Below are 22,585 nucleotides of genomic sequence, written 5' to 3'. Positions count from 1 at the left end.
AGCATATCGTACGTACTTGTTTTTTTATCCAGTCTGCTATTCTGTCTTTTGATTGGAGCATTTAGTCCATTGACATTTAAGGTAATTATTGATAAATCTATATTTATTGCCATTTTAAACCTTGTTTTCCAGTTGATGCTGTTTCTTCTTTGTCCCTTTCTTTTTCTTTTTTGTTTTTCATTTTGTGGTTTGATGATTTTACTTTATGCTTGTGTTCTCTTCTTTTTGATTTTGGTGAATCTATTGTATGTTTTTGATTTATGGTTACCCTGTTTTACAAGTATGTTAACTCCTTACTATATCTGCTTGCTTTAGACTGACAGTCATATAGGCTCAAATGCATTCTAAAAAAAAGAATCTACATTTTCTTACTCTCCTCTCCCACATTTTATGATTTTGATGTCCTCTTTTCCATCTTTATGTTTATCCTTTTGCTCTTCCTTGCGTTTATCATCTCTTTCACAAATTGATTAAAAAAATATTTTTTCCATCTGTATACTGGCTTATTTAAGTGACTTACTTTCCAGTTGTGATTTCCTCTTTCCTATATCTTCTTGCTTCTTTTCAAATTAGAGGAGACCTCTGAATATTTCTTTTAGGTTAGGTTTAGTATTGCTGTATTATTTTAGTTTTTGCTTCTCTGAGAAATTCTTTATCTCTCCTATTCTAAATGATAATTTTGCTGGGTAGAGCATTGTAGATTGCAGATTTTTCCCTTTCAAGATTTTAAATATGTTTTTCTACTCCCTTCTGGCCTGTGGTGTTTCTGTAGAGAAGTCAGCTGACAGCCTTATGGGGGTTCCTTTGTAATTAACTCTTTGTTTTTCTCTTGCTGCCTTTAGAATCCTCTCTTTATGTTTAACTTTTGCCATTTCGATTGTAATATGTCTTGGTGTAGGTCTGTTAGGGTTCATTTTGTTCCTGACCTTCTGTGCTTTCTGTATCTGGATAACTGTTTCCTTTTTTAGGTTTGGGAACTTTTCAGGCATAATTTCTTCAAATTCCTTTTCAATCTCCGTTTCTCTTTCTTCTCCTTCTGGAATCCCTGTTATGCATAGAGTGGCACGCTTTATATTATCCCGTGGGTCTTTTTATATTGTTTTCATTTTTTTTTCATTTGGCTTTCTGTCTCCTGTTCTGATTGGGTGATTTTCATTATTTTATCTTCCAGATCACTTATTCGTTCTCCTGTATTATTCATTCTGCTAGTCATTGCTTTTAGCTCAGCTTTAATCTCGGGAAATGAATTTTCTGATTTTTCTTGGCTCCTCCTTATAGTTTCTAGTTTCTTTTTACAGTAATCTGCATTTCTTTCAGTAGCCTTTCTTAATTCCTTTGGTATTTTCATTACCTCCTTTTTGGACTCGGTGTCTGTTACACTGAAGAGGTCTGTTTCATTGTTCTTTTAGGGGGATTCTCTTGGTCTTTTAACTGGGAGTGGCTTCTCTGCTTCTTCATTTTATGTATATTTCTCTTACTCTGTGAGTTTAGGAAGAACAGTTATCTACTGTGATCTTGGAAGGCTATTTATATGCAGGAGCCTCCCTGTGTAGCTTGTGTGGGTTTAATATATTTGGTGCAAGGACTGCTTTTCATATGGATGCCTTCTGCATCTTTCCTCAGCATGTGCTGGCTGTTATCCCCTTGATAGGGGGTGTGCAGATGCTGCAGCTCTTGTGCGCTCCCTATCAAGGCGATAACAGCCTGCAATGGCAGCACTGGCTGGTGCCCACTCCCAGGGCACACGGCAGCGGCTCATGTGTGCTTCTGGATCCCACAATGGTGGGGCAGCAATTGGCGCCTGCTCCTGGATCTCTCAGTGCCTGTGGCAGCTCATGCCTGCCCTGAGAGCTCGTGTAGGCTGTGTCCTGTCATGTGATACCATGCGCATGGGGAAGGAGGCTCCTAAAGCGGTCCTCCCCTCTCCTTGCATGCCCCCCAACAGTGGCACCTTACCTCTGTAGCGGGGACCAGGCTTCTTCCATGTACACCCTTGGTTGTGGCCATTACCACACTCCAGCTCCTTCAGGCTATCTCCGTGCAGACAACCCCAGTCCTCTCCCTGGGTCTGACCTCCAAAGCTCCAGCACCCAGCCCCCACCTGCACCAACGGATGCATGTCTCAGGCTGGGGTGTGCAGGGCAGCCATACTGACTGTGTAGGTCTTCCTCCATTTTGCCTTCTGCAGCTAGTTGCTGCACTTTCCTCCAAGGCGCCGAAGCTCCCCCTCTATCCTGACTGATCTCCCTGCCAGTGAGGGGACTTCCTAGGGTGTGGGAACCTTTTCTCTTTCATAGCTCCCTCCCAGGGGTGCAGGTCCTGTCCTGATTCCTTTCTCTCTCTCTCTTTTTTTTCTTTTTCTCTTGTCCTACGCGGTAACATGGAGATTTTCTTGCCCTTTCAGAAGTCTGAGGTCTTCTGCCAGTGTCCAGTAGATGTTCTGTGAGAATCGTTCCACCTGTAGATATATATATATTTTTAACTACTTTTTTTTTTTTTGCGGTACGCGGGCCTCTCACTGTTGTGGCCTCTCCTGTTGCGGAGCACAGGCTCTGAACATGCAGGCTCAGCGGCCATGGTTCACGGGCCCAGCCGCTCCGTGGCATGTGGGATCTTCCCGGACCGGGGCACGAACCCGCGTCCCCTGCATCAGCAGGCGGACTCTCAACCACTGCGCCACCTGGGAAGCCCCTGTAGATATATTTTTGATGTGTTTGTTGAAGGAGGTGAGCTCCACGTCTTACTCCTCCGCCATCTTGATCACTCTCCAGTTTCTAGAATATTCTTAACAGGAGCTCTGAGCTTTGTATTCCCTTAATTTTTTCCCTTTTTTTTACTTGTTACAATGTGAAGTAACAACTAAATGAGCAAGATAATTAAGCCACAGTTGTTTAAAAATGTGGCTTGTGGGCTATATATACATATACGGTCAGCCCTCTGTATCCAAGGGTTCTGCTTCCATGGATTCAACCAACAGCAGGCTGAAAATATTTGGAAGAAAAATTCCAGAAAATTCCAAAAATTTACATAGTATTTGGTATTTTAAGTATTTAAGAGATGATTTAAAGTATATGGGAGGAAAAAAAAATGGGACTATGTGGGTAGATTATATATGAATACTATGCTATTTTATATAAGGGACTTGAGCATCTGCAGATTTTGGTATCCACAGTGGGGAGGGGGGTCCTGGAGCTATTCCCTCATGAATATTTAGGGATGAGTGTGTATATATATATATGTGTATGTATAAGTGCATGTATAAATATATATATTTTTTCCTCCCTGATTAGATGACTTCCCAGAATCTACAGGAGTAAAGCGAATTGTTCAAGCCTTGAATGCCAACGTCTGGTCCAATGTAGTGATGAAGAATGGTAAGTAACTTGGGACTGAAAGTCCTGAGGAGCTTTTTCCTCCTGTTCCTTGTAAGTTTTAAATTATTTGATTATATGTGGAAGCATTAGGATTATATGAAATCTGTGGATTTGTTCAATTTTAAGTCCCCAGTTGAAGAGAGAGCCAAAAGAAACATTTCTAAGAATTTAAGATATATGTTTAATAGTTAACAAGAATTTAGAACTTGCCTATAATATGCCTGGCATTGTCTTTGGCTTTGAGAAATACCCCCAAAATTGTAAAACATGAATCCTAGCCTTAAGGAGCTCATAGTCTAGCTGCGGAATCAAAGTGTACACTTTTAAAATGCTACATAACTGTGCAAGGCAGTCTTTGATGAGCACAGAATGACTGATGCAAGTAGCAAAGGCAGAGAGGCCAGAGATGTGGCCTTTACTGTGGGCTTGAGTACAGAGAGAGAGTTTCAAGGCAAAAGCGGGTCTTGGCAGTCATCTTCACAGGATGGTCTAGATTTGGGATGGTGAAGTGGGAGAGTGGCAAACAGTAGAGGAAGCATGGCATCAAGAATAATGGTTGTATGTTCTCGGGTCACTAGGAGTCTCTCACCTAGCAGTTGGAGATAGCTTAGGAGAGAGAGGTCTGTATTCGAGGCAGGAGAATCTGGGCTTTTTCTTATAGGAAGCAGTGAGTCATTAGAGATTTCTTTTCTTTTGAATTTTCTTTTACTTTTTATATAGCAGGTTCTTACTAGTTATCTATTTTATACATATTAGTGTATATAGGTCAATCCTAATCTCCCAATTCATCCCCCCCTCCCTGCTTTCCCCCTTGGTGTCCATCCATACATGTGTTCTCTACATCTTTGTTTCTATTTCTGCCTTGTAAACCGCTTCATCTGTACCATTTTTCTAGATTCCACATATATGTGTTAATATACAATATTTGTTTTTCTCTTTCTGACTTACTTCACTCTATATGATAGTCTCTAGGTCCATCCACATCTCTACGAACGACCCGATTTCGTTCCTTTTTATGGCTGAGTAATATTCCATCGTATAGTATGTACCACATCTACTTTATCCATTCTTCTGTTGATGGGCGTTTAGGTTGCTTTCATGACCTGGTTATTGTAAATAGTGCTGCAGTGAACATTGGGGTGCATGTGTCTTTTTTTTTTGCGGTATGCGGGCCTCTTGCTGTTGTGGCCTTTCCTGTTGCGGAGCACAGGCTCCGGACGCGCAGGCTCAGCAGCCATAGCTCATGGGCCTAGCCACTCCGCTGCATGTGGGATCTTCCTGGACCGGGGCAAAAACCTGTGTCCCCTGCATCAGCAGGCGGACTCTCAACCACTGCGCCACCAGGGAAGCCCCCGCATTTGTCTTTTTGAATTATGGTTTTCTCAGTGTATATGCCCAGTAGTGGGATTGCTGGGTCATATGGTAATTCTATTTTTAGTTTTTTAAGGAACCTCCATACTGATTTGCATAGTGGCTATATCATTTTACATTGCCACCAACAGTGCAAGAGGGTTCCCTTTTCTCCACACCCTCTCCGGCATTTGTTGTTTGTAGATTTTCTGGTGAAGCCCATTCTAACAGGTGTGAGGTGATACCTCATTGTAGTTTTGATTTGCATTTCTCTAATAATTAGTGATGTTGAGCAGCTTTTCATGTGCTTCTTGGCCATCGGTATGTCTTCTTTGGAGAAATGTCTATTTAGGTCTTCTTCCCATTTTTGGATTGGATTGTTTGTTTCTTTAATATTGAGCTGCATGAGCTGTTTATATATTTTGGAGATTAACCCTTTGTCAGTTGCTGCATTTGCAAATATTTTCTCCCATCCTGAGGGTTGTCTTTTCATCTTGTTTATACTTTCCTTTGCTGTGCAAAAGCTTTTAAGTTTCATTAGGTCCCATTTGTTTATTTCTGTTTTTATTTCCATTACTCTAGGAGGTGGATCATAAAAGATCTTCCTGTGATTTATGTCAGAGTGTTCTTCCTATGTTATCCTCTAAGAGTTTTATAGTGTCCAGTCTTACATTTAGGTCTTTAATCCATTTTGAGTTTATTTTTGTGTATGGTGTTAGGGAGTGTTCTAATTTCATTCTTTTACATGTAGCTGTCCAGTTTTCCCAGCACCACTTATTGAACAGGCTGTCTTTTTTCCATTGTGTATGCTTGCCTCCTTTGTCATAGATTAGTTGACCGTAGGTGCAAGAGTTTATCTCTGGGCTTTCTATCCTGTTCCATTGATCTATATTTCTGTTTTTGTGTTGGTACCATATTGTCTTATTTACTGTAACTTCGTAGTATAGTCTGAAGTCAGGGAGTCTGATTCCTCCAGCTCCGTTTTTTTCTCTCAAGATTGCTTTGGCTATTTGGGGTCTTTTGTGTATCCATACAAATTTTAAGATTTTTTGTTCTAGTTTTGTAAAAAATAACACTGGTCGTTTGATAGGGATTGCATTGAGTCTGTAGATTTCATCGGGTAGTATAGTCATTTTCACAATAATGATTCTTCCAATCTGAGTACATGGTGTATCTCTCCATCTGTTGGTGTCATCTTTGATTTCTTTCATCAGTGTCTTATAGTTTTCTGAGTACAGGTCGTTTACCTCCTTAGGTAGGTTTATTCCTAGGTATTTTATTCTTTTTGTGGCAGTGGTGAATAGGATTGCCTCCTTAATTTCTCTTTCTGATCTTTCATTAGTGTATAGGAATGTAAGAGATTTCTGTATTAATTTTGTATCCTGCAACTTTACCAAATTCATTGAATAGCTCTAGTAGTTTTCTGGTGGCATCTTTAGGATTTTCTATGTATAGTATCATGTCCTGCAAACAGTGACAGTTTTACTTCTACTTTTCCAATTTGTATTCCTTTTATTTCTTTTCTTCTCTGATTGCCATGGCTACGACTTCTAAAACTATGTTGAATAATAGTGGTGAGAGTGGACATCTCTTTGTCTTGTTCCTGATCTTAGAGGAAATGCTTTCAGTTTTTCACCATTGAGAATGATATTTGCTGTGGGTTTGTCATACATGACTTTTATTATGTTGAGGTAGGTTCCCTCTGTGCCCACTTTCTGGAGAGTTTTTATCATAAATTGGTGTTGAATTTTGTCAGAATCTTTTTCTGCATCTATTGAGATGATCATATGGTTTTTATTCTTCAATTTGTTAATATGGTGTATCACATTGATTGATTTGCATATACTGAAGAATCCTTGCATCCCTGGGATAAATCCCACTTGATCATGGTGTATGATCCTTTTAATGTGTTGTTGGATTCTGTTTGCTAGTATTTTGTTGAGGATTTTTGCATCTACATTCATCAGTGATATTTGTCTGTAATTTTCTTTTTTGTAGTATCTTTGTCTGGTTTTGGTATCAGGGTGATGGTGGCCTCATAGAATGAGTTTGGGAGTGTTTTTTCCTCTGCAAGTTTTTGGAAGTGTTTGAGAAGGATGGGTGTTACCTTTTCTCTAAATGTTTGATAGAAGTCACCTGTGAAGCTGTCTGGTCCTGGACTTCTGTGTGTTGGAATATTTTTAATCACAGTTTCAATTTCATTACTTGTGATTGGTCTGTTCATATTTTCTATTTCTTCCTGGTTCAGTCTTGAAAGGATATACCTTTCTAAGAATTTGTCCATTTCTTCCAGGTTGTCCATATTATTGGCATAGAGTTGCTTGTAGAGTCTCTTAGGATCCTTTGTATTTCTGCAGTGCCCGTTGTAACTTCTCCTTTTTCATTTCTAATTTTATTGATTTGCGTCCTCTCCCTCTTTTTCTTGATGAGTCTGGCTGAAGGTTTATAAATTTTGTTTATCTTCTCAAAGAACCAGCTTTTAGGTTTTTGCTCTTTGCTATTGTTTTCTTTGTTTCTATTTCATATTTCTGCTCTGATCTTTATGATTTCTTTCCTTCTAGTAACTTCGGGTTTTGTTTTTTCTTCTTTCTCTAGTTCGTTTAGATGTAAGGTTAGATTGTTTGAGATTTTTCTTGTTTCTTGAGGTAGGATTGTATGGCTATTATAAACTTCCCTCTTTGATCTGCTGTTGCTGCATCTCATAGGTTTTGGATCGTCATGTTTTCATTGTCATTTGTCTCTCGGTATTTTTTTATTTTTATTTTATTTATTTTTTTGCGGTACGCGGGCCTCTCACTGTTGTGGCCTCTCCCGTTGCGGAGCACAGGCTCCGGATGCGCAGGCTCAGTGGCCATGGCTCACGGGCCCAGCCGCTTTGCGGCATGTGGGATATTCCCAGACCGGGGCACGAACCCACGTCCCCTGCATCAGCAGGCAGACTCTCAACCACTGCGGCACCAGGGAAGCCCCTTTTTGTCTCTAGGTATTTTTTTATTTTCTCTGATTTCTTCAGTGATCTCTTGGTTATTTAGTAATGTATTGTTTAGCCTCCATGTGTTTGTGTTTCTTATGGTTTTTTCATTGTAATTTATTTCTAATCTCATAGCGTTGTGGTTGAAAAAGATGATATGATTTCATCTTTCTTAAATTTACTGAGGCTTGATTTGTGACTCAGGATGTGATCTGTCCTGAGAATGTTCTGTGTGCACTTGAGAAGAAAGTGTAATCTGCTGTTTTCAGATGGAATATCCTATAAATATCAATTAAATCCATCTGGTCTATTGTGTCATTTAAGGCTTATGTTTCCTTATTAATTTTCTGTCTGGATGATCTGTCCATTGGTGTAAGTGAGGTGTAAAGTCGCCCACTATTATTGTGTTACTGTTGATTTCCTCTTTCATAGCTGTTAGCATTTGCCTTATGTATTGAGGTGCTCTTACGTTGGGTGCATATATATTTACAATTGTTGTATCTTCTTCTTGGATTGATCCCTTGATCATTATGTAGCGTCCTTGCTTGTTTGTTGTTACATTCTTTATTTTAAAGTCTGTTTTGTCTGATATGAGTATTGGTGCTCCAGCTTTCTTTTCATTTCCTTTTTTATGGAATATCTTTTTCCATCCCCTCACTTTCAGTGTGTATGTTTCCCTAGGTCTGAAGTAGGTCTCTTGTAGACAGCATAAATATGGGTCTTGTTTTTGTATCCATTCGGCAAGCCTGTGTGTTTTGGTTGGAGCATTTAATCCATCCACATTAAAGGTAATTATCAATATGTATGTTCCTATTACCATATTCTTAATTGTTTTGGGTTTGTTTCTGTAGGTCCTTTTCTTCTCTTGTTTTTCTCACTTAGAGAAGTTCCTTTCGCCTTTGTTGTAGAGCTGGTTTGGTGGTGCTGAATTCTCTTAGCTTTGGCTTGTGTGTAAACCTTTTGATTTCTCTGTCGAATCTGAATGAGATCCTTGCTGGGTAATCTTGTTTATAGGTTCTTCCCTTTCATCACTTTAAATATATTGTGCCACTCCCTGTGGCTTGCAGAATTTCTTCTGAGAAATCAGCTGTTAACCTTATGGGAGTTCCCTTGTATGTTATTTGTCGTTTTTCCCTTGTTGCTTTTAATAATTTTTCTTTGTTTTTAATTTTTGTCAATTTGATTACTGTGTCTCTTAGCGTGTTTCTCCTTGGATATATCCTGCCTGGGACTCTCTGCACTTCCTGGACATGGGTAGCTATTTCCTTTCCCATGTTATGTAAATTTTCAACTCTAATCTCTTCAGATATTTTCTCGGCTCCTTTCTCTTTCTCTTCTCCTTCTGGGACCCCTATAATGTGAATGTTGGTACGTTCAGTGTTGTCCCAGAGGTCTCTTAGGCTGTCTTCATTTCTTTTCATTATATTTTCTTTATTCTGTTCTGTGGCAGTGGATTCCACCATTCTGTCTTCCAGGTCATTTGTCTGTTCTACTGCTTCAGTTATTCTGCTATTGATTCCTTCTAGTGTATTTTTCATTTCAGTTAGTGTATTGTTCATCTCTCTTTGTTTTTTCTTTAATTCTTCTAGGTGTTTGTTCTTTAATTCTTCTAGATCTTTGTTAAACATTTCTTGCATCTTCTCAATCTTTGCCTCCATTCTTTTTCCGAGGTCCTGGATCATCTTCACTATAATTATTCTGAATTCTTTTTCTGGTAGGTTGCCTATCTCCACTTCATTTAGTTGTTTTTCTGGGGTTTCCTTCATCTGGTACATTGTCCTTTGCCTTTTCATTTTGTCTGTCTTTCTGTGAATGTGGTTTTCATTCCACAGGCTGCAGGATTGTAGTTCTTCTTGCTTCTGCTGTCTACCCTCTGGTGGATGAGGCTATCTAAGAGGCTTGTGCAACCTTCCTGATGGGAGGGACTGGTGGTGGGTAGAGCTGGGTGTTGCTCTGGTGGGCAGAGCTCAGTAAAACTTTAATCTGCTTGTCTGCTGATGGGTGGGGCTGAGTTCCCTCCCTGTTGGTTGTTTGGCCTGAGTCGACCCAGCACTGGAGCTGCAGGCTCTTTGGTGGGTTAATGGCAGACTCCAGAGGGCTCATACCAAGGAGTACTTCCCAGAACTTCTGCTGCCAGTGTCATTGTCCCTGCAGTGAGCCACGGCTGACCCCCACCTCTGCAGGAGACCCTCCAGTGCTTGCAGGTAGGTCTGGTTCAGTCTCCTGTGGGGTCACTGCTCCTTCCCCCTGGGTTCTGATGAACAGACTACTTTGTGTGTGCCCTTCAAGAGTGGAGTCTCTGTTTCCCCGAGTCTTGTCGAAGTCCTGCAGTCAAATCCTGCTATCCTTCAAAGTTTGATTCTCTGGGAATTCCTCCTCCCATTGCTGGACCCCCAGGTTGGGAAGCCTGACATGGGGCTCAGAACCTTCACTCCAGTGGGTGGACTAATGTGGTTTAATTGTTCTCCAGTTTGTGAGTCACCCACGCAGCAGTGATGGGATTTGATTTGTGATTGCTCCCCTCCTACCGTCTCATTGCGGCTTCTCCTTTGTCTTTGCATGTGTGGTATCTTTTTTGGTGAGTTCCAGTGTTCCTTTTAATGATTGTTCAGCAGTTAGTTGTGATTCCGGTGTTCTCGCAAGAGGGAGTGAGCGCACATCCTTCTATGCTGCCATCTTGAACCAATCCGAGATTTCTTAACAAGAGAGTGATGCAAAGAAGTTGGCATTTTTGAAAGGTTATTGTCGTGGTGGGTTTGGCAGTTGAAGCACGTGCAGGTAGAGCCTGAAGTCAGGAGACCAGGCAACAGTGGCTACAGCTCAAAACTGGGGCTGGGCTTATGTGGTGGCAGTAGCCATGGGGTGAGAAGCTGGATCTGAAGTGCAGTCCGAAGGGGGTCAGTTTAGTTGGTGCACATTAGCCTCTTGTTGTCTGTATTAGTTTCCTCGAGGCTGCAGTAACAAAGTACAACCAACTGGAGGCTTAGAACAACAGGTATTTATTGTCTCACAGTACTAGATGCCAGAGGTCCAAAATCAAGGTGCCAGCAGGGCTGTGTCCCCTGTGAAGGTGTTAGGGAAGTATCTGTCCCAGGTCTCTCTTCTAGTTTCTGGTAGTTCTTTGGTTTATAGTAGCATAACTCCAGTCTTCACATGGCATTCTCCCTGTGTGCCTGTCTCTGTTCATATCTTCTTTATGCAAGGGTAATAGTCATAATGAATTAAGGGCCTACCCTACCCCAACATGACTTCATCTTAACTAATTATATCTGCATATAAGGTAACATTCTGAGGTATGAGAGGTCAGAACTTCAACATATGAATTTGTGGGGCGGGACGTAATCCAACCCATAACATATTTCTTCAGGAATTGCTGCCTGTGTAGTGTTTTCCTCTTTTGTAGCACTTGGCTGCCTCAACAAGTATGTTATGCCAGGTGAAGCACTGCAGAAAGGAATGAGAAAAATCATGTTTAAGTGAGCTTACCCCATCTTCCCTGAGATAAAGGGCCAAGTGGAAGATCGGTTTTATAGAAGTAGAATAATTCATCTCAATTTTCCGTTGATGCTTGAGTGTAAAGTGAGATGGGGCCCTTAAGCTTGCCTGAGATCTGATCTAACCCATATCATCATTGGAGAATTTCCTTCTGGCTTAGAAAGGTATTACTTCCTCCCCTTTCCCTCTTCCCTCCTTCTCACTTTATTCTTTCTAGGGGGAATCAAATGTATCTCTTATGGTGAATTGCAAGGATATTAGATTTTATTCTGTTGCAGTAGCAGTCAGGTTAAGGCCATGATGGGTCTAGAAAAAATAGATTTTAACCCATGTTGTCATCTCCCTGTTACCAAAAGAAACTCCATTTGAGGCTTGGTTCTTCCCATTCATTCATTCATTCAGCAAATCATTGTTGAGAATTTATCATGATGAGACATTGCTGTAGACTGTCTTCACTATAAAAATACATTTAAGGTATGGTACATAAACTGGGTCAATTTGGAATAAAATTATATTCAGTGGTGCTTATTATATTTATGAGAAATATTTTCAGGAGAACTTACTTGGCTTCAATCACTTTTTGAAAAATCTGTCGCCCAAGTTTATACATTAAAGTATTGTCTTGTAATTTACATTTATAGCTATAAATTTAGAAGCTGGACTGAACATACTTTATTACTTTGGAATTATGGTCAAAGGTATTTTCTGAAAAAAATGCTCTTAGACACTAAACAATGTTCTTTAAGAGAACTGCAAAGCAAAGAGGCACACTGGATTTTTCATGGTTCTTTACCTTGAAGCATCTTTGCTTTATCTTTTTTTCTCTACAGTGGTGATACATGGGTTTGCTGTTAACCAAATCCCAAAATATTGCCATTAGCTTAATTCCATGTTTAAATGATCTTGACCTACATGGTATGAAGGAAAATTAACTATCTTCTCTCTAGAAGGAGTCCTAGATATGGAAATACAGTGACATTTGGATGCAACCCAAGTATTAGGAAGTGTGGAGGACATCCTTGTGTAGCCCCACATCTTAGATTAGAGACAGAGCTCTGTATGAATATATGGTGGGGGTCATATTACTGTTCCAGGATTGCCCTACCTCCTGTGCTCTCTGCAGAGCCTTGCTTTGCTGGTGGTTTAAGTGAACTGTGCCTGCCTCTCAGCAGGCTGTTCTTGAATGTTGTCTGCCAGCAGGTGCTCAGGCTGGTTTATTTATTTTGGGGTATCTGTCTTTTCTACTTCTTTTTCTCTTTCATTTCCCCCCTTTTCCTCTTTCTCTCCTTTTACTTTTCTCTCACTTTTAAAAAATTGTGGTTAAATGTACGTAGCATAAGATTTACCATTTTAACCATTTTTAAGTATACAGTTCAGAGGCATTAAATACATTCACATTATTGTGCAGCTATCACCACTCAAAGCGTTTTAAACCAAAAAAATTTTAAAACAGAAAGTTGGTTGACAAAGTAGAGAAAGATATTAGAAGTGTTCTTTTTTGTTTGTTTTTCTACTGGAAATTCAATTATTTAATGAAAGATTTTTACATAAGATTTTAGAGAATAGTAAGAGAGGTAGCATACCTAATTCATTCTAAGACTAGGTTAAAATGATCCAAATTTCTAAAGACAGTACCAGTAAAGAAAATTATTAGAGGCCATCTCATTTATGAGCATAGATGCCACGATTTTAATCAATATATGAGCAACCTTAACCCAGAAATACATAAAAAGAATATAATATGACCTAGTTGAGTTATTCCAAGGACCTAACATTCTTTAATATAAGAAAAATCTATTTAAATTCTCACATGAACAGGTTACAGGGGGAAGAATCATATGATTATGGCAATCAATGAAAAAAGCATTTAAAAATTTCAAAATATGTACAGAGGGAGGAAATAAATTAGAAATGGACTCCTGTGGCAGAAATTGATAATATGTAATATAGTAAATACCATACTGAATGTGAAACAGGGAAATGTGGACATGGTGTCACCTCTCAGTTTTAGGACACTAATGACTAGTTTTTCTGTTGTTTTTATTAGAAAAATTACTATAATTGCAGTTGATTCTTTGGGATTATTACATTGCCAGTTATATAATCTCAGTTTATTATTTTCGAATATGGATTATGTATTTAGTATTTATCAAGCAGTAACGGAACATTGAGGTTATGCCATACCGGTCTTTAATTTTGGATTCAGAAAAATATTAGTTTGAAACCCTTTAAAAAAAATCCATTTAAAAAGTGCTCAGTTTGAGAAAACAGTTCCAATTCTAGTAAGGACTATGAAAATTTATTTGTTACAGCAAATATCTCTGAAAACATACAGACTTGACTAGGGTTTTATTTCTTTGCAGTTGATTGTCCACTTGGCCTTCAAAAGTCAAATACTTAATCTGAAATTCTAGTAATTAAAAACTTAGAAATGAGTAGCTTCCTTCCTGCCTTCCACCAAGATAAAGTGGACGTGTTTCCTAAATGGGACTTCCTGATTTAAATGAATGGCCAGCTCAATTCTTTGCTTATTACAAGTCTGAACAACTTACCTGGCAATAGGATACCCTGATAATATTTTGCCCCTAGTATTTCCCTTAAAAGTTAATGATACAGAAGATGGTTCTTTGGGACAGTAGTCCACCACCTTCTCTGTCTGCTGGCTTTCTGAAAAAGTTGTTATTCTTTGCCCCAACAACTTACCTCTCGGTTTATTGATCTGTCATGCAGTGAGCAGTATGAACTTGGACTCGGTAACAATTTTTGACAAGCCAGCCAGGAGCCTTGCTGCTCGTGGTCAGCTAGCATGGGTTGGGAAATTTTCAGGTAAGGCCCTAGCAGCTTCTAGGACCACTTGTCCAGAGGATCTTTCCATCAGAATTCCCCGAGGCAGCACCAGCTGCCCCAGGGCTTGGCAGTTGGAGCCAGAAATTGACATCTGGGAGTCAGTGGGCTCCATACAGTAGGATAAGTCAAAAAAAAAAGTTAATGATACACGGGGTGGGAGGGATAAATTAGAAGTATGGGATTAACAAATACAAACTACATAAAATAGATAAGCAATAAGGATTTACTGTATAGCACGGGAACTATATTCAGTATCTTGTAATAGCCTATAATGGAAAATGATCTGAAAGAAGATATATATATAAAAAACTGAATCACTTGGCTATACACCTGAAACTAACACAATATTATAAATCAACTACACTTCAACTGTAAAAAAAAAAAAAGAGAGAAAAAGAAATGAAAGGTATACTGTGGAGCTGAAAACACACGCACACACATATACACACAAGTTAATGATATAGAAACAACCAAAGAAAAGATAAATTGGACTTATCAAAAGTAAAAAAACTTTTGTACTTCAGAGGACACTTAGGAAAGTGAAGTGATTACCCTCAGAATGGTAGAAAGTATTTGTAAACCATACACTTACCTGATAAAGATCTAGTACCTAGAATGTGTAAAGAACTATTATATAGCTTAATAATAAAAAGACAACCCAATTTATTAAATAGTGAAGGAGTTGAATAGACATTTTTCCAAAGAAGATAACACAAATAGTCAATAAGCACATGAAAAGATGCTTAACATTATTAGCCATCAGGGAAATCATAACCACAGTAAGATACCACTTCATACCCACCAGGTTAGCTATAATCTAAAGAGACAGTAACAAGCATTGGTGAGGATATGGAGAAATTAGAACCCTCATACACTGGTGGTAGGAATGTAAAATGGTGCTGCAGCCACTTTGGAACAGTAGTAGTTGCTGAAAAAATTAAACCATATGTCCCAGCAATTCCACTCACAGGTGTTATACCCAAGAGAATTGAAAACATATGTCCACACGAAAACTTGTGCACAGATGTTCCTAGCAGCTTTATTCATAATAGCCAAGAAAAGTGGAAACAACTGCTGAAAACAGTATCCGTTCAATAGAATATTATTCAGCCATAAAAAGAAATGAAGCATGGATGCATGCTACAACGTGGATGAACCTCCAGAAACATTATGCTAAGTGAAAAAATCCAGACACAAAGGCCACATATTTTAGTGATTCCACTTAAATGAAGTGTCCAGAATAGTTAAATTCATAGAGACAGAAAGTAGATTAGTGGTTCCCAGGGACTGGGAGGGGGCTTTGGAGGTTTGGGGTATGAGGTTTCTTTTTTAGGGTGATGAAAGTGTTTTGGAATTGTATAGTGATGATGGTTACACAACTTTATGAATATACTAAACCCCACCAAATTTCATACCTTAAAGAAGGTGAAAGTTATGATATGTAAATAATACCTCAGTAAGAAGGAAAGAGGAAAGAAAGGAAAGGATGGAGGGAGGCAGGAAAAAAGGAAGGCAGGCAGGAAAATAGTACCACTAATGATGTTAGAAGGGGTGGTGGTGGTGGAAGGAAGTGAGGTGGTAACCATACTAATGAGCTGCTTATGTACATACATTATCTTAATCACAATATCCATAAGAGTTAGGCTTAAAGAGGTCAAGTAATTTCCCCAAAGTCATATAAGTCATCAGTTCTCAAACTTGTTTGCACACTGGAATCACCTGGGGAACTTCTAAAAGTACTGATGCCTGAATCCCACTTCTGGAGATTCTGCATTAACTGGTATGGCGTGAGGCCTGGGCATAGAGATTTAAAAAATCTTCTCCAGGTAATTATCCCCAGGTAATTATAATATGCAGCAAAGTTTGAGAACCACTGATACTAGCTGTTAAATGTCAAGGCCTCTGATTTGAACTTAGATCTTTATAATTTTGAAGTCTCATGAATTTATTTTTTAAATTTATTTATTAATTTCTTTTATGGTCTTCATTGCTGCATACGGGCTTTCTCTAGTTGCGGTGGGCGGGGGCTACTCTTTGTTGTGGTGCACGGACTTCTCATTGCAGTGGCTTCTCTTGTTGCAGAGCACAGGCTCTAGGCACACAGGCTCAGCAGTTGTGGCTTGCGGGCTCTAGAGTGCATGCTCAGTAGTTGTTGCACCCGGGCTTAGTTGCTCCACGGCATGTGGGCGCTTCCCAGACCAGGGCTCAAACCCATGTCCTCTGCATTGGCAGGTGGATTCTTAACCACTGTGCCACCAGGGAAGCCCCTGAAGTCTCATGCATTTAACTACTATAACATGTAGGCTTATAAATTATCATGTTGTAATGAAATTTCTCCTTTACTGCTTTCTCTAAAGAATCAAGTAACAGTTTGCCATCCCAACACTGCTACTTAGCTGTGTGACCTTAGGCAGATATGATTCTCTCTAGGCTTTATTTTTAATCTGGAAAATGAGCTTGGTCTCCATCCACGGCTGTAGCTGCACAGTGAAATCACCTGTGAAGCTTTTATGACCTGTACTGACTGGGGTCACCCAGACCATTTATCTTAGAAGGGAGGGGTGGCTGTAGTATTTTTTAAGCACCTCAGGAATTCATATATGCAGCCCTGGTTGAGAACCACTGATATAAATGATAGTCATCTAGTTCTAACTTGTAAGAGTCTGTGCTTAATCCATGGGAGTAAACTAGGCATTTTGAAAGCTGCATTAGCCCTCTGACTGACTTGCTTTCTCCCATTCCTAAATCATGTAATATTCACAAGTCACTCCTTTGACTTACAAAGCCAGAGGAAAAAGACAGGACTATGCCCAGTGTAGAGTCACCTAGAGGCAAAAGTGAGAATAGTGGGCCTTGTTCTCTGTACTTCCTTGGTACCTATTTCTAGGATGGGCTAGTATGACAAGATCACCAGTGCTTGTATTAAATAACTGTCCTTGAGATCAGAAAGAAATAATACAGCCTTTATAAGTACCTACCTGTCTGGGGTGCACTTGAGACTCTAGGTGTAGCTGGATCATTTAAGTTTTTCTTCTGTTGACCTCAAATTTCTCACCGGTTCATAATTTAAGATCCGGTTTCAAGTGTTTACTCATTCATTCAGAAGAATACTTACTGAGTACTTACTATGTGCCAGGCATTGGTGTGTGCTTGGGATACATCAGTGAACAAAACAGACACAAATTTCTGTCCTTATGGAGTTTTCATTCTGGTGGGAGACATTAGTCAATAGATAATACACGTAATTAGTAAGTTGTCCAATATATTAGAAGGCGATAAGTGATGTGAAAAAAAATAAAGCGAGGTTAGGGGTATTGAGATTGCTGGGTAGATTGCAATATTAAATAGGGTGGTCAAGGTAGATCTTAAGAGCTTGAGATTTGAGGAAGGAGATGAGGCATTTGCCGTGTGATAGTGGGAGAAGAGCTTAGCAGGCAGAGGGGATAGCTACAGCAAAGGTTGTAAGGAGAAAACACGCCTGAAGAATATCAAGGAATGCACTGTGGTTGAGGAGGGGGGCAGGTCAGAGAGATAATGGAGGACCAGATTATTTAGGGTCTTATAGGCCATCTTAGTGACTTTCACATTTTATCAGAATCAACTGGGGAGCTTTTGCAGGGCTTTTGCCAAGTAGAAGAGTAACATGATATGACTTCAGGTCTGAAGAGAGCACTCTGGCTGCTTTGTGGAGAATAGATGGTGGAGGTGAGGAGGAACCAAGGTGATCTCTCAGGAGGCGATTGCAGTATTCCAGGTGAAAGATAGTGATGGCTTAGACCAGAATTGTAGCAATGGAAGGAGTGAGGAAAGGTCAAATTCTGGATCTATTTTTAGGTCATGCCAGCATGATTTCCTGATGTTGGATGTGAGGAATGAGAGATAGAGGGCAGTCAAGGACTCCAGGATTTGGGCCTGAGCGGTTTGAAGGGTAGGATGCCATCAACTATAGTGAGGAAGCTGCAGTGAAGCAGACTTTGAGGGGCAGGGTGACATATCAGTAATTTAGTTTGGGTCATGTTAACTTTGAGATGGGCACTAGACTTCCAAGTGGAGATATCAGGTAGCCAGTTGGCTAGATATGTGGGGTTTGGGAAGAGAGGCACATGGCACAACATTTAAAACCTTGAGCCTGGATGAGATCACCAAGGGAGTAAGTGAAGTAAATAAAGAGGACCAAGGACTCAGCAGAGGGACATTCCAACAAGAGGAGAATAGGGAGAAGAGAAGGAACCAGCCAGGGACACTGAGAAAGGTGGTCAGTGAGGTAGGAAAACCAAGAGTGCAGGGTCCCAGAAGCACAAGTAGAATGTTGTCAAAGTGGAAGGAGTGGTCAGCTGTGCCAGATGGCGCTCACAGGTCAAGTAAGATGAGAACTGAGAATTGACCTTTGGATTTAGCAATGTAGAGGTCATCAGTGGCCTTAAGGAGAGCGGTTTTGGTGAAGTAGGGTTTTCTTTTTTTTTTTTTTTTAAATTTATTTTATTTTTGGCTGCATTGGGTCTTCGTTGCTGCGTGTGGGCTTTCTCTAGTTGCAGCGGGCGGGGGCTACTCTTCGTTGTGGTGCACGGGCTTCTCATCACGGTGGCTTCTCTTGTTGTAGAGCACGAACTCTAGGCACGCGGGCTTCAGTAGTTGTGGCGTATGGGCTTAGTTGCTCCACGACATGTGGGATCTTCCTGGACCAGGGCTCAAACCTGTGTCCCCTGCATTGGCAGGTGGATTCTTAACTACTGCGCCACCAGGGAAGCCCTGAAGTAGGTTTAAGAGAGATTGGGAAGAGAGGAATTGGAGATGGTGACTATAAACCACTCTTGAAAATTTTTGCAGGAAAAAGGAGCAAAGAAATAGGTGGATGCTAGTGAGAAGAGTGTGCTTGAGTTTTGTTATTTTTTTAAGATGAGAACAAGAGCAGCATGTTCATAGGCTGAAGGGAAAGATCCTGTAAAAAGTGGAAAAAACTGATGAAGGAGAAGAGAGTGCTGGAGGGGTATCCTTGAGTAGGTGAGAGAGGGTGGGCTCTAGTGGAGGGGTTGGCGGTGGATGGGGGGGTAAGTGGATCTGTGGAAAGAGGCAAGAAGGGAGTATGTGGGTGCAGATGTTGCTGGGTGGAGAGATGTGGCATGGAAATCTGTGGAGATTTCATCTGATTGCCTCAGTTTTCTCAGTGAAGTAGGAAGCGAGGTTATCAACTGAGGGCAGGAGGAGGTTGCATTAGGATTTGAGGAGAGAGGAGAAAATATGAAAGTCATCTAGGAGAGTAAGAGAGTAGACGAACCTAGGGATGTAAAATAAAGTTAGAATGATAAAAATAAATGACTGCCAGACAGCACAAAGGGGTCCACTTGAAATTTGGCGTGATACATTTAAAGTGAAGGCAGGCGGCATGAGTGTTGGGGGTAGGGGCTCTTTTCCCCAGCTACCTTAAGCTACATGGGTGCAGCCATGGAACCACCAGTTGTGCTTTTACCAAGCAAGGGTACAGCAAGAGGCAGGGGATTAGGTTGTGTACATAAGGGAATGATTATAATGATTGACCATGGAATTTAAGCTGGGTGAGAAAGGGAGAGAGAAAATCAGTGGGGAGAGGGTCAGTGAAAAGGTGATAGTTTTGAGGTCCCAGTGGAGTTGAAGAATAATTGGGTTGAACTACTATAAGGGAGGGAGTGAGCTGGAAAGATAGGTGGTGGTCAGAGAGTGGGACGCACGAAACTGAGATCATGGAGGGGTTGTAGTTGGTAATGATATGGGAACATACGGCTGAAGTTGGTAGAGGACAACATCCGTAAAATGGAACTTTAATGAACCAAGAGTCAGGTTCTTAGAAGGAACGTTAATATGTATATTTAGCTTGCTAAGTGTCCAGATAGAAGTAGTATTGGAGAAAATAATGGTGAGCCAGCAATTAAAATTGTGAAGAGGGACTTCCCTGGTGGTCCAGTGGTTAAGACTCTGCTCTCCCACTGCAGGGGGCATGGGTTCAATCCCTGGTCAGGGAACTAAGATCCCGCATCCCGTATGCTGAGGGCACGGCTGGAAAAAAATTGTGAAGAAATGAGGGGGAGTGGTTGGGTGATCTGTTGGATGATGGTAGCAAAGTGTCTTAGGCACTTGCCTTCAAATAGAGTCTGTGTGAGAATATCAGTAGGCTTTTATATTCAGAGGAGGTTTTAGAAGTAATTTAATCCAGTGATTCTCAGCTGAGACTCACTGGGAGTAGGGTAGTGTATGTCAGATACTACACACATCCTCTAGAGGTATTTGCCTGGCTCCCATTGACGATCACTTTAACTAGTAAGCCAGTATTACCAGTTGATTGATAGGATGTCTTATCTCTCTAATGCATTTAGATAGAAAACTCATAGGAACTTTTGAGCTAGTCTGTTTTATCCAGTATAGGAATGGTTTCTATAGCATCCTTGCTAGATGATTGTCCACCATTTTTGGTTGAATGCTTCTAGTAATAGGTACCTCAGTACTTTATGAAGCAGTCCTAGAAGCAGTTAATTGCATAGGGAAATCAGAGAAGTGTCCTGTTAATTCTCAGCAGATAGAATATCTTAGGCTGGTAGTTTGGGGAAATGATATTTTACTTTGTGTCATAGGGCTGAGAGCAGTGGTGAAAATTTTCTCTACGATGTATTTTCCCTGTGTCTCCCTATTACCGGCTTTCATTGTAATCACTCACTCTTCTTTCTAGTCCTCCTAGGAGGTGAAGAAAGTTCCAGTGCAAATGATTTAACTCAGAGCTATTGAAGTGATCAAGGGGATGGGAAGAATGGAGATTGTCTAAAGTAATGAGCTTGGAAAAACCAAACCTGAGAAGAGATTTAAATGGAATATGTAGTGTAGGGTATGTATAGGGTAAATATGGACTTGATTTCCTAAATCCCAGGAGGTAATTTATGGAGTACATTACACTAAGAGATGATCCAGGCAGAAAATAGAAATGGTTCATAAGGGACTGCAATGAATTCTCATGAATGACAGTTGTGTCTGATTCAAGTTAGGAAGGCACTTGGCCTAAACTTTTAAGACTTCTTTTTTGGAGAGCAATCATGTTTTACTTCCCAATATTTTTCTATGCAATATTTTTTCTACCAAGCCTTGTACCGGCTGTACAGATTACATGTTGTTGAATTTTATAGAATTTAATAAGTGGCATTGTTTTGTTTGCTATGCTAGTGTGTGTGAATTAGCCAGGAAAAGCATTTAAATAGAACATAGAATCTCCATGCATGCCTCAGGCATGACGTCTTCCTTTCACAGATGGGGAAAATGAGGCCTCAGGGAAGAGAGGTGACTTGCCCATATGCAAACAATGAGTCAGTAGCTAAGGTGAGACCAGAGGGCAGGTCTCCTGACCCAGGAGTGTTGTGTGTTTTTCCATTACAGTGTGTGGATTTACATTATTGGCTGGTTAGAGAAATGAACACAGAGTAGTTAAATAATTTACCCAGGCTGCGTGGGAAATTATTGGCAGAGCCAGATGAGTTCATTCCCTATAGAACTCCCTCAGCCAAGGTGTTCTGCTGGCATGAGTAGGATTTTAAAGAGACAGGTAGGAAGTAATGATCATATCTGAGTTTTTGGACTTTTTTACTTATTGCATTGTAAATAAATACTTTTAAAAAGGCTGTCTGAAACAGTGTTGATACTAACTTTATCCCATTGTTCTGCACTTAATCCAAAGTACAGATAAGGCTCCTGGATAGTTAATGTAATAACTAGCCAGTTATACATAGTGAAAGATAGTTTATTTTAAATTATTTCACTTAGAGTCACAACAGATTATTCTCTTTAGTTTGAGTTAAGACTAATTTGTGCCTAGTATGTGCTCAGTTAATGTCTTTCTGTTACTTAATTTCACATTGTAAAAACAAACAAGTTAAATTATAGTACTACAGTTGTAAGCAAATTATTATTCTAGAAAGAGATTTATAAATCTTCTTGATATAGAGATATAATTTCTGGGTTAACTTATAATAACCTAGTTTCATATTCTTGGCTCTACCAATGTCTTGTTTCACAGGTGAAGCATTCATTCTTAACAGGGCATTATCCACCCCCAGAGGGGTGAAAATTGATTCTTGGGGGGGGGGGCAAAAAATGTGTTCTTTTTATGTATAAAGCACAGATATGCATATAATGTGTAAACATAGATATATCTGTGACATTAATATTTCAATGGGGAGGGTGTATCATAATTAGGAAACAAATGTCTAGAGAGACCCTGAGGGGGCATGTCTTTGTCCCCAGTTCCTGGCACAGAGCTCCTAATGTAATACAATAAATTACTATTTGGTTTTTGTCCTGGCTCCTAAAACAACTGGAGAACAGTAAAGGTGAAAATAGCATCTTTTGTTAATTCAATAACAGGCCCCTTTAAACCACACTGGAGTTTATGTTAATGGAATGACTTTTGGAAAGACCCTGAGGATGGGAGGCTGGTTGCCAGGGGAACCAACCAGTGATTAGATGGCTGGAACTTTCAGCCACCCCGCCCCACCATTGACCTCTGAGGAGGGGAGTAGGGCTAGAGGTTGAGTTA

General features: G+C 40.1%; 1 protein-coding gene across 3 annotated transcripts in view; it reads left to right on the top strand.

The window, feature by feature from the left end:
* Positions 1-22,585, top strand: part of AAGAB (alpha and gamma adaptin binding protein) — a 95,781-nt gene that overhangs the window by 36,299 nt on the left and 36,897 nt on the right. For all 3 annotated transcript variants that reach the window (XR_014326718.1, XR_014326719.1, XM_082853915.1), the window contains exon 5: positions 3,291-3,374. Coding sequence is in view for 1 of the 3 variants with exons in the window: in XM_082853915.1 (XP_082710041.1) it covers positions 3,291-3,374 (84 nt within the window). In the remaining 2 variants the exon portion in view is untranslated. The remainder of the gene's footprint in view (positions 1-3,290; positions 3,375-22,585) is intronic.

The sequence above is a fragment of the Leucopleurus acutus genome (genome assembly GCF_964270905.1).
Source record: "Leucopleurus acutus genome assembly, chromosome: 1".
Lineage (NCBI taxonomy): Eukaryota > Metazoa > Chordata > Mammalia > Artiodactyla > Delphinidae > Leucopleurus > Leucopleurus acutus.
Note: the sequence above shows the minus strand (reverse complement) of the source record. Positions and strands in the feature narration are given on the sequence as shown.